The sequence below is a fragment of the Mastigoproctus giganteus genome, chromosome 9 (assembly GCF_048544385.1).
Source record: "Mastigoproctus giganteus isolate SK-2022 chromosome 9, ASM4854438v1, whole genome shotgun sequence".
Classification (NCBI taxonomy): Eukaryota; Metazoa; Arthropoda; class Arachnida; order Uropygi; family Thelyphonidae; genus Mastigoproctus; species Mastigoproctus giganteus.
The window spans coordinates 119,296,182-119,309,400 of record NC_143583.1 but is presented as its reverse complement, the minus strand read 5'-3'; the positions used below and the strand labels follow the sequence as shown (position 1 = coordinate 119,309,400).

The 13,219-nt window shown below is 35.9% G+C and overlaps 1 protein-coding gene across 2 annotated transcripts in view; it reads left to right on the top strand.

The window, feature by feature from the left end:
* The window catches only part of LOC150080680 (high mobility group protein B3-like), a 194,236-nt gene that overhangs the window by 139,658 nt on the left and 41,359 nt on the right, over nt 1-13,219 (top strand). For both annotated transcript variants that reach the window (XM_090380959.1, XM_090380960.1), the window contains exon 4: nt 3,403-3,541. In XM_090380959.1, the coding sequence (XP_090237085.1) occupies nt 3,403-3,541 (139 nt within the window). The remainder of the gene's footprint in view (nt 1-3,402; nt 3,542-13,219) is intronic.

The following is a 13,219-nucleotide window of genomic DNA, read 5'->3' as shown; positions in this document are numbered from 1 at the left end:
GCTGTTTTTAATATAGTTATCTACATATTCAATAACTAACATGTGAAATTTCATTCCCATAGGTGATCGATCGTACACCAGAGGTGGAGCTCGGAATCTGAGGAAGGATGCTATAGTTGACAAAGTGGAGTATCAAACAGTGATCAAGTTCCTGCATTTACATGGCAAAGAAGCTCAGGAAATTGATGAAGAAATGAAAGCTGTGTATGGGCAGAATTGTCCATACTCTGACACTGTACAAAAGTAGAAACAGTGCGGTTGTACAAGTGTCTTTGACGAGCCAAGAGAAGAAAAGCCATCAACATCCACAGACAGTGAGACGTTTGCAGAAATTGAGTATCTGGTGCTGAGTGACAGATGTGTGACAATTCATTTCATTGCAGATACGGTGAGAATTAGTTATGGGTCTGCCCACAGCATTTTACATGACCATCTGCACATGTCTAAGGTCTCTGCGCAATGGGTTCCAAGATTGCTGACACATTTGTAGAAGTAGTGTCAAATGCAATGTTCTCGCAACTGTTGGTTTTGTGTGCTGCTTCGAACTGCTGCAGCACCCACCCTGTTCTGCTGTTCTAGCATCATCAGACTTCTTGTTTCGTGAAAAGAAGAAACCTTGGCATGGATGCTGCTTTGATTTGTCTCGGGATGTCATCGATGAAGTGGAATCGTGGTTTCAGGCAAAAAGTGCAGACTTTTAGATGGGAGAAAAGTATTACTATACATGGAGAGTACATAGAAAAGGGTTAAAGTTCCTGTGACGTTTCATCTTTCTAGGGCTATTATTTCTAGGTAAGGGTGTTGAACTTTTTGGTACCCTCTCATATATATATATATATACCCTTTCACATATGCACAGATATGGGCTGTCATGCATACAACTATTCAAGCCTTTGCCCCTAGCCAAGACCAGTGGGGCTCGGCTACAGCCATTTCAAACACGTGGAAATTTACCCATATGTAGAATGGATAGACATGTGGGGGGGCACAGACATGCACCTGGACACAAACTCTCAATCATGCCTAGCAATGCAGACACAACAGAGCTCCAACCACTGTTAGACTGACTTTTTCCACCAAACATGCACACAGACACAAGCTCTCAGTCGTGTCCAATAATGCAGATGTGACAGAGAGCTCCAACCAGGATTGGTTGACATAGACTTAGTGTCTGTACATTATTATGCTTTCAATCCTCTGCCCAGAGCTCAGCCACAGCAGAACATACACACATGTAGACATTGATGCATTTAAATTCACTTATACTCATTCATAACAAACATAGGTATATATAAAAGATAAAGGGACATAAATATAATATGCCTAAACATACTATTAATAACATCAAAAATATATCACATACATTCCAACTGAGTTGGAAACACATTCCAATAGGCCAGTATCATTTAGGGTTGTCTACTATGGTAGGTGTCACAGTCCATGTTGGTAACATTCGTTGCTTCTCCTGGTCCGAAAAACTTTTTGAGCAAACTCAGAGAAGGCCATGTAAATGTAATGCATTTGATCAGAGATGAGTAGTTGCACACTTCCACGGTTTATTAGCCCAATGTTGGACATAAGTCTACATCTTTGGAGATGGTAATTGGGGCAGACATAAAGGACATAGGCCCAATTCTTCTCAAAATGTACTCCACAGGTACATTTTGGATCCTGAGCGATACCCAGTTATTACAACTTTGCATTCAAGGAGATGGTTTTGTGAAAACTAGGGTTACCTGGGGCAGAAACCTTCTAGTGACTTTGCCTTTGGGTGTCTGCTCCCATCAATTCTGCCAAACTGGTAGTGTGGATAGGATCCTCAGTGTTTATTGCAATCCCTAAGATATAAGTTGCGATTTGCTTCTTCAGGCTATAATTGAAGCCTCTTCTAATTACTTCTAAGTCTAATGGCAGTGCCCTTTGTGATAGTTAAGAGTGTAATCCTATATACATCCTTCCTACAGTTGAGGCCTTATACAAAGGGATAATCACTTTCTTATCCCTGCTAGCAAAGTTTTGGTATATCATTGACAAAACCCCTTGAGATATCCTGGGAGCATGTCTGCACTGCTCAGAGAATTTCAAGTCTGACCACAATTACTCCCGGGTCTTTTTCATTCTCTACTACCCTGAGTGTAGTAGCACACAAATGATGTTACGCTGGAGTTACTATTACCCATGTGTAGTACCTTTGATTTGTCAATGTTAAACCTCTTCTGCTATTTCTCAGCTCATAGACGCAATTTTCCAAGATGTTGTTGCAGTAGCTCACCCCGATGACTGTCGTTAACCACCCTGCCAACATTTGTATCATCTGCAAACCTAGATATTGAGCATAATATACCTTCATCAATATCATTGATAAATATTGAAAACAACTATGGACCCACCACTGAACTCAGGGGAACTCCACGAAGAGCAGTGCCCATTGATAATCATTCTCTGTCTTCCAATTAACCATCCCTTTATCCATAGCAGTAACTTGCCCTTAATGCTACATTTCTCCAATTTGTACAGCAGTCTTTTATGTACAACAGTAATCAAAAGCCTTCTAAATCTAAGCCTACTGAAATCTAAGTATGTGATGTCAAGGTCTGGTCATTATTGTGGTTATGGGGAGTATCCATAATCTATTTTCTGTTTTAGCTGGTTTTCTGTCCTAATATGGACAGGACACTTAGGATTTCTCACAGAGTGATTATATGCCATCCCAGACGATTTACAGTTGGCACATTTTGCCTCTGACTGCACAGTGGCCACAAGTGGCTTCTTTTTGGGTACAGATGTGTGAAGTGTGCTGAATATCAGACATCTGTAGCACTTAGGTATTAGGAAGTGTTCCCTGTACCTATGGCTACTCCATCCTATATAAATTCACTCTTGCTTTGTCAGTATTTGTCAGATTCTGGGATTTTTAACAATATATCAAGAGCTTTTTTGATCTTGAATATCATTTCTTGTCTCTTAGGTCCCCCCAAGTAGTAATTTTCAGGAGGAAAAAAAATAGAAAGAATTTAAAACAGAGTAAAATTTATTTTACCTTAAAGAACTGTTCTTTTTTGTCCATTCCTTTTAATGATTGGTCCACTTTATTGATCACATTTTATTGATCTTTGATTTTTAATGAAGGCTGGATATCTTATTAAATATGCATTCTCAGGCATGCTAGTCTAGTAAAATATGAATGCAGGATAACAGCATTGTTTCTGTAACTGTTACACTTAGTTCAGAACTAAGTTATAGGATCATATATAAACTTGAATACATTTGCTGCTAAATTATTCATCTGTAGGGGGTTTTTGTTTTTTTTTTTTTTTTGTTTTTTTTTTTTGGTTTTTTTTTTTTTTTTTTTTTTTTGGTTTTTTATACAATATATGAAGATTTCTTATCTTCTCTGCTTAGATGGCCATATATAAGCCTGCACGTGATTCAGACAAACCAAAACGCCCTGGGACAGCATTCATGTTATTTATGGCAGATTTTCGTAAAGAAATGGCTGGAAAAGAACCTGAAGGTGGTGTTGCAGCTTTAGCAAAATTAGGTAAGTTTTTAAAGTATTTCATATATGTTTACTTTCAAGTTGTCTACAGGAATACTGTGTGTTAGTACAGATGTTTAATCGAAAACTACTGCTAATTTACATAAGTAAAATCATCCTGACAGTATTGTTTCTTTTTCTGATTGTTGATAATTTATAATTTTTTTATGTGGTGGCTTTCGGTTTTGTTACCTTCTCAGTTATTCCATGATTTCAAGTATTTGATACCTAAATGGTATGAAATGAGTTCTAAGGCTTCCAGTCCAAAAGTGATTTTTGTAAAACTGCATGCCTGTGTCAAAAAGGTAGTCATTCAGTTATGAATCCATATAAGACAACATCTGTAATATCATCGGGGTTTCACGAGGAATTACCGTATATAATGGAAATGAAATTTCTGTGACATGAAACTACTAAATTAAATCAAACTATATGCTATATAACAAATATAAGACTTAAATGTGACTAATAGGTAAAATCTAAGGACATAATAGTCTTCCTTAGTGAAAACAGACAAAATACACATGGTTGTAAAATCAGTATACAGCAGGCCCTTGTTATAACACGGTTCGCTCTACACTGATTTGCTATAATGCTGTTCTTATATTATAACCCATATCTCACTCTAACGCTGTCATAACTCACTATAACGCTCTTTTACCACCTGAGGCGCCTTCGTAGCCAGGTGGGAAGGAGCAGCAGTGCGTAGCACATGCTTCTTGATTAGACCGGGGTTCGAGCCCGTCACCACCAAATACGGAGGATGCGGAAAGGTCAAGGAATGACCACTGCATATCCCGGAGCAATATGGCCTTAGTTGCTAATGCTCCTAAAAACCAACCAAACAAACAAACAGCTCTTTTACCAGCATACAGATTGAATTTTTGGCATGTTTAACGAAAACATTTCATCTGATATAGTCGATAGCTTGAAAATGAATAGCAAAGTTTCCCACGCTGACTTGTAAAATTTTCTCCCATGCTAATTTAATTGCACTATAGTGATTTGTTACATAGTTCCGAGATCAACATTTAAAAAAATTATCAAGTATATTGCTTGTAATATTTGCGTTATATGCATTTATCCAAAGTCACTCGGTACATTGTTAGACATCGGACAGTTTACTCGAATATGTATCATAATTAATGCAACGCAGTTACATTTTCGAAGATTAATAATGACGGATAAGAATTAAAAGGAACAACATCTGGGCGTGGTACGAAGCCTACTAAGGTAAGAAAAATACTGAATTTGAAAATTAAATTATACGTTTTGAAGCGAATCAATTCCGTTCAACAACAAGTGGATTTGTGCAATAATTTAGGACTGGTAAGAACAATTAGAAAAAAATAAAGATAGCAGCGGAAAAGACAGCTGTTCCACTGCAAGCAACTAGGCCAGCTATTATAATTGAAATGGAGAGGCTTCTAAATAATTTTATTGAAGATAATATCCAACATACAATTCTGTTAAGTTAAATATTATTAAAGAAAAAGCGATTAGCCTATATGATCTGAAGAAAGCTCACCTTAAAAAAAAAAAAAAAAAAAAAAAAAGTGGAATCGTTTAAAGCTAGTAAGGGCTGGTAAGATGGATTTAAAAATCCAAGGAGAAGCCGCAAGTGCCAATCAAGAAGGGGCCGAAACTTTCAAAAATAACTTCTAAAAATTATTGAAGAGTGGTGATAAACTTCTCAACAAGTTTTTAACATAGATAAAACAGGACTTTTTTGGAAACGAATGCCTAAAAGAAGTTTCATATCGAAAGAAGAAGAAAAAAACATGCCAGGCTTCAGAACGGCAAAAGATCAGTTGACTTTATTGTTGGTTGGTAACGCTGCTGGGAATTTAAAAGTAACGCCCCTTTTAGTTTACAGATAGCCCTCATTTTGCACTGATTCGCAATAGCGCCGATCACTGACCACAGCAGCTTTTTATTTATATTTTTTTTTTTATTTTTATTTTTTTTTGCAATTTTTTTTATAAATTGAAAGTTTAAAATCGTCAGACAAAATTTATCGGCATCATACTGTGCTATGTATCATGCACTGTTCATGTGATTTAGGACAATCTGAGCCAGTCAGCAATTAGCACAACCGTATCAGAGACGATAAAAATTCCCGCCCTCAAAGTAGTGGCCACTCGTGGATGCGGGAGGTGGTGAAGCATTCAGTTGGTTGTTGTTTACGCTATTTACACGTGTTGGAAATTTATTACACTAACATTTTTTTATTAATTGTGCTTTTGATAAATTAAATAATAATAGTGATAATCTTGTGCAGTTTTTGCCAGTCGTGTTATAAAGTTTTTAATTTAATAGAATAAAGAGGCGCCATGTCTGGTAAAAGTAGTTCATTGAATCTTAGTGCAATATTCAGAGGATGGAATCTGGTGAAAGCCATCTAATTTGTGTAGAGCTAGGAATATGCCTCCATCGACTATTACTACAACTATGAAGAATACTAATAAAATAAAACAGTCGATGCAATGCTACCACTTTGCATCAATTTAAAAAATTTTATAAAATTTTTTTGGTGCCCGGAACCTAACCCTGTGATTTCCGATTGACTCTATTATATAAAGGGTTCGGTTTGCACCTGTCCCCCCAGGAACCTAATCCTGACGTAAATTGAGGGCTACCTGTACTAGGAAGATGGCCAAAGTACAACCCAAAATCGACCAAAGTTACGAAACATTTTAAGTTTAATTTTGATATATAATGGAGAATGTACAAATTTTTAATATTAAATATTTTTACTGACATTTGTGCATCTTTTCATTACTGTTTATTATCGATTAGGAAATATCTTATAGCATAGATCTGCGACTCACAAAAACATGTTACATTATGGGATTATGGCACTAAGCGAGCACCGTATTCCTGTAGCTGTGTTTTTCGGGAACGAATTATCAGCATTAAGTGGGGTCACCTGTACATCAAATTTAATATCATGAAGGCTGAACTTACTTTATGTCCTTCTGGTAAATGTTTACAGAATGATATGATGCTTCTTGCATTTCTGGGGAACTGATCATAATGTGAGTGGATTTTTTTTGTATACTTGATGGTATAATTTTGTGGAATGTTCCAGCAAAAATAATGTAAGGAATTTCATGACTAATACACATATATTATTATTATTATTAGCCATATGGTGCAAGGAAGCCTGAGGCTTATGCTGCACCAGCCAAAAAAACTAAAAAAATTTCTGAACTACCCCGAGAGAGAGAGAGAAATAAAAGGGAATCACCAAGGAAGAAGAATGGTGATTATCCAGCTCAGGACCCTGGGTGTGCCAAGCCCATACTCACCAGATGTGAGCCCCTGGAGTTAAATATGCATTTTAAAAGATGAATGGTAGCCTTGTAATCTTATCATAATCATTAAAAATTTATGTATTGAGTGTCTTGTGTATTGTAGTCTGTTCAGTATAAGAAACAGTACACATGACACTCAATATGATGTCATCATTGTTAAGCCAATGACTGAAGCTAAAACAACACTGGTATTTATCAGTTAACTTTGTCTAGTTAACAAGTAAACTGAACAGTGTTTAACTTGAAGTAGCAGACAAAGTAAAGAATTTCACTCTGGCAGCTTAGTCAGCAGAATACATCACCATCTGCCCCTCTGTGGAGAGATCTGGGTTTAATTCCTGTCAGTGACTTTGGATATTTCTGAAGTCTTCTTTCATCAAATTCATTAAGTTAGCCAGTCTTGTGGGGAGTAAAGTTCCCTCCATGCATTATTTCGGGGTTTTTTTTTTTTTTTTTTTTCCCCAGTCTGTGAATATGCACTTTCCTGGATTTACGTAACACACTTTGACTTCTATAGGAGTGCCATGTTGCAGTCACATGGGGGAAATGTATGATATCCTAATCCTGGTCTCTCCATTTAGCAAGCTGGATATACAAAACAGCAAACAGTGAAGCCTGTTTGGCGTTTTTAAAGGATCGAAAATATGGGGGTTTTTTTAAACAGGGAAACAACTTAAATACTTGTATAAATAATTTACTTGGTATCTTATATCGTCAGATGAACAAACCAAGTTTTGTTACTGTAAATGGTATAGATCTCATTGTACAATTGCTCACTTCACTTTAGTTCCCTGATGTTCTTTCACCATTTTTTCTTCTATATTAATGACCTTCCATTGACTGAAAATCCTATCCATAGTTTTGCTGTTGATGATGCTGCTGCACTACCTTTCATATTCCGATTTGTCAAATCCTGTTCTGTGCAAACAGCTACAACTTCTCAAATATGCTAATCTCCATGTGTGAAAAAAAACCTAGTTTACTCCGATCATTTTGAAGCCCAGTTCTCGTGCAACAGTGACACTCTGGTTTATAGACAAAATTGCGCATCTCTGTTGGAAACAACCCTGACTTCTAACTTTTCTTGACATAAGCTATCACAAAATATCACTTTCTCTGCATTGAAAAACAAGATTTTCTCTTTGCATTGCTTTTCTTTTAGATAGTTCCAGATGTACAAATCATTAATCTTGCCCTATAATGGAATATTGTTCACACATCTGAGAACAATATTCCATATTGAAAAACCTCTTGACCTTAAACCTCTATTAAACTCCTAAACTATCCAAAAGAAGGCAGTCAGATAAACTCTTTCATGAGTACATATATATCTATTCATTTTACGCGAGGAGTATGTATTGTGCATGTTTTTCAAGGTAATTTTAAAGTACAGGTAACCCTCATATAACACGGTACCTATACAACGCAGTTTATAAATTGTGGCTACCCTTGTATGACACGGTCGTGGTTTCGATATAACGCAATCTACAAATTGTTGTATGGCTTCTTTTCACACACTTTGACCACACGACTTAAAAATCAAACTTTGTTCGTTAAATTTGTGTCTGCTCGTATAACAGGTGTAGTTGCCAGAACCGAATTTATATAAGGGGAAACACGGAAGTACATACATATATTTTTTTGTGTAGTGCCAGTTTTTTACCTTATAAAGAGTTAATTGTTGCACAAGTAGTTATAGTGAATTTAATCGGGGAATACCCCTTGGCAAATAAAAAAAATTTATTTTTTATAGTATAATGGCCACTAAAACTGAAAAGAAGGGGGGAAAGCCAACATTGAAAAGAAAATTTAATTCTCTCGAAGAAAAAATTAAAATCTTGGATCGGTTGAAAAATGGAGAAAAACAAGGAGTTGTTGCAAGGATTTTAAATTTAAATGAATCAACAATTCGTACAATCAAACAAAATGAACAGAAAATCAGAAAACGATAAGTGCAAGGCACATTGCTCGTGTACACAATATTTTAATGAAAAAAATGGAGAAATCTCTAATGGTTTGGATTGAAGATTGCACTCACGAGAAAATGCCTTTGAGTGGAAACCTTATTAAACAAAAAGCTCTCAATTTATCAATATTTAAAAGAACTTGAACAAGATTTTTCAGAAGAAAGCTCTCAGCATGAATTTTGTGCCAGTAAGGGCTGGTTCGAAAAATTTAAAAAGGCGATTTTCTTTGCATAATCTTCAGCTCCAAGGAGAATCAGCATCAGCAGATGTAGATGCTGCCCGAAAATTCCCAGAAGAACTTTTAAAAATCATTGAACAGGGTGGATATAATCCGGATGAATTTGGGTTAAAATCAAAAAATGAAAAAAAAAAAAAACACCTCCTGGATTCAAAGTTTCTAAAGACAGAATTACTCTACTGTTTTGTAGTAATGCATCAGGTGATTACATGACAAAACCAATGTTAATTAACCGATCTCTAAATATGTCTCTTTGTGTAAAGGAGTTAAAACCCTCTACACTGAAAGGTTGCTGGGAAAAAAAAATATGGCCTGGTGTCATCCTTAATCAAAATTTCGTATCTCCTGTGGATGCTGAACTAAGTCGTATGACAAACCTGGTACACATTTGTGATGGCGAGGGATTTTCCGATATGGTTGAAAATGAAATTCGTGATTTAATTGAAGAAACAGATTTAAATGAGGAGGAATTGGTTCAATTAACAGAAGACTGCAAACCAAATACAAATGGCGAGGAAAGTTCTACTGAAGATTCTGATTGTGCTGAGTCCGTTAAAGAGAAAGAAATTAACAGAAAGATTAAATTTGGCACAAAAGTTAGGAAGTTATTTTACGGATAATGATCCCTCAACGGAAAAATTCAAAAGACAATTGGACAGTTGTTTAGCTCCATATTATGAACTTAATAAAAAAATTGCAGCATAGTGGTAAGCAAGGTCTTATTACCTACTTTTTGATGAGCCAGTTGTTTTTTGATTTTGGCTTACAAAAGGTCAATTCTCTGAAATTTAGATCCAGAAGTTGATGAAATCAAGCAGTGATAATAAATAGATATAGAAAATATATTACATCAAAAAATTAAATTGACTCTTACTTGTTCTTATTTATTTATTTTTTTAATATTTTTTCCTCCTTTTAAATTATTTCAAAGTCAGAATAAGAATAGATCAATATTTAAAAGTATTTATGCACAAATTTTCAAAAAAAAAAATTTGACAGCTGACTCCATGGAACCCATCTAATAGTTATAAGCTCACTCCACTTCTTTTTATACATATTTTCGAGTCCAATTTCTGTCCTCTTGACTTCTGTACACATAGGTTTCACTACCTTTCATGTTTTGGGTCACCATTAAAAAAACTTATTTTCTGTACTGTAAACATGCTTTCTTATATAGGAAGCTGTTGAAGATACAGCAAAACTAGGCAGCTGGTGAGAATTTTAATGGTGGTAAGTAGCTTCCCATAATTATGGGAATTAATTATTTATCATGTTCTACATAACGCAACTTGAATCATACTAATTTTGATCCCACTTTGTTTTTAGGTTGTGCTGCTGTAACAGAAAGAAGGAAGGCACCTGTATCAAATTATGGATTTGCTGAAATTGCACCATCATTCAGTCATCTAGTTTCTCACCAAAGAAGGAAATGGGCCAAAGGCCATTCATGAAAGGACGCGCCAACAGTGCACCTTCAGAGTACCAGATGAAATTCTGGTCAAAACAATTCAAGTGTGGTAGAGAGTCCGTCGAAGATGATTCAGTCCATGAAGCCCTGTGACAGTGACCACTCCAGAAATGTGCCAAGCTGTGGAAACCTTTTTGCTGAATGACAGATGTTTAAAGATGTCCCAAATCTCTAGAGAATGTGACATATCTGAGCAAACAGCTATAACCTCCTCCATGAACATATTGGGAATGACTAAGGTCAGTGCAATATGGGTACCCAGATTTTACCTCTGTGCAGAAGCAATTCAGAGTAGAGTCAGTCCTCATATAGCACGATAGTTGTGTTCCTAGAAACCCTCGTGCAATATAAACAACAGGCCCCTTTGGGAAAAATAGGGTTAGGTGCCGACTACCCAAGATTGAACACACACTTGTAACCAAACAATAAATAATCGTAATAAAATACTTACGTATTTTATTATGACTATTACGTAATAAAATATTGCTAATGCCTTTGCTTCTATCGTAAGCAAACTTGTTTTTTGTTTGATTTTCTCTCCAAACAAATTACACCCATTCCATCTCTTCCAATTCTTTGTGTCTTAATCTAATGGATTTTAATTACACTTTGAGTTGTTCCTGCTATGAAGGTTGTTTTTATTTTCTCTGCATTCTTTGTAAATTCTCGGCATTGCCTCATTTAGGCCTATAGCACGTGCAATATCACATGGTCTTTCATTTCGCTCAAAGCGTTTAACAATTTCATATTTTTTCTCTATCGACAGAGGCGGACTGGCCGTAAGCCTTGCTGGGGAAACCCCGGTGGGCCGGAGTGATTTTGGCCATAAACCATAGTATGAGGCAACTATAAATTTTCCCAGGTAAGAATTTTTGATCCAGTCCACCTCTGTTTATCGATATTGCTTTTCTTTTTCTCTCTGAATCTGCAGTGTCTTCACCAGGACATTTTCTTTTCACAACTTTTAAGTATTTCACTCATTTTTAGGGAATAAAGCACATTTACAAAATGAGGAGGCACGCTTGATACACATAAACAAAGCTGCGTGCATGTAGCAACTGAATAAACAACACTGTAAAGGCAGAGATACACTATTAACACCTCACATTTCTAGGGGTTACTACCATAAAACAATAAAAACAATTTCCAGTTGCATTTCTGCTAGTGGAATCTGTTATAAACTATTAGGAAACTCGATCTAATTGCATTTGTGATTATACCGATAGCTGGAATTGTGTTGGTTTTTACGTTATTATGGTGAAATGTGTTTCCCCTTCACTGATATAAAAAACATAAATACATTTTCAGAATCTTCTCTTCGTTCCTATCGTGTTGCGTTCGGTTGGGGTGATTCTGCGTTCGACTGCCATTTCTTGTAAACACAAAGGCGAATCGTGCATAAGTGAATTCGGTTCGTGTTGTATAAGATATCATTCCCCTATTTATAAATCGTGTATGATCGAATTCGTGTAGTGTAAACATGTGTTATATGAGGACTGACCGTATAGTGCTGTGAGGAGAATTTTGAGCTTTATGGAAGGGATCCTGAAACTTTCTTCTCTAGAATTGTTATGGGTGAGGAAACAGGTTCATCACTGCGATCCTGAGACCAAGCAAGAATCAATGCAATGGAAACACAAGGGTTCTACCCCACCCAAAAAATTTTAGACAACTTTCAGCTGGCAAGATTATGGCTACCATATTTTAGGGTGCTGAAAGAATTTGTACATTCACTACATGGAACACAAGCAGACAGTCACTTTGAAGATGTCCATATATTTATACTTCATATAAATTTTTGTTTATATTCTGGCAGCTGCATTTCTTCAAATTAGAAGTCACATTGATATTCTGGCAGCTGCATTTCTTCAAATTAGAAGTCACATTGAAGTACAGTAAACCCTCGCTAATCCTGGAGTAATTTGCGGGGAGGGGGTCATCCGGATTAGTGAAGCAAAAGATAGCCCTAAAAGACAAAAAAAAACTTGCAAAGCAAATAAACGAAAAATTAATGGTAGGTAGTGCTGATGAAAATAAATTTAAAAAATATATCACTGTACAGCCTTGATTAAAAACTATGAAAAGTGAATACATTTATCCATTGGTAGATGGATAAATGTATTGTCTTTTGTCTTTTTATACATTTATCAGGTAGTGCTGGCATCACACGCCAATGCCACTTGATTGTTGGTGGGTATACCACTTAAATACAGCATCTTTCAGCAAAACTTCTTTTGGCTCTTTTAATGTTTGTCTATTTGATAAATTGATTTTTATCACTCCCCACATTGAATTTTAAAAGTGTCTTTATAGATTCTTTTTGTTTTTTAATATCTGACACAGCCTGTTGGCCAATACCAAATTCTTCGGCATTTTTTTTCTCTCAGGAACACCATTTTCAAGTTGTTCTATCACTTTGAGCTTATTAGTATTAGTAACGGCCGCATGGTGCAAGAAAGCCTATGGCTTATGCTGCACCAGCCAAAAAAAAAAATCCGAACAAAACAATTATAAAAACAAAAAAAAAATAAATAAATAAAATAAAGTATAAATAAAAAGGAAATTAAACCTATCATCCTATGCACTTCCCTTACCCGAAAGTACTATCCAGATGACCTTTGAATTTCCCCAAACTGTCGGCCTCTACCACCCATGAAGGCAACTTATTCCAGTAAATTATAACTCGCTGGC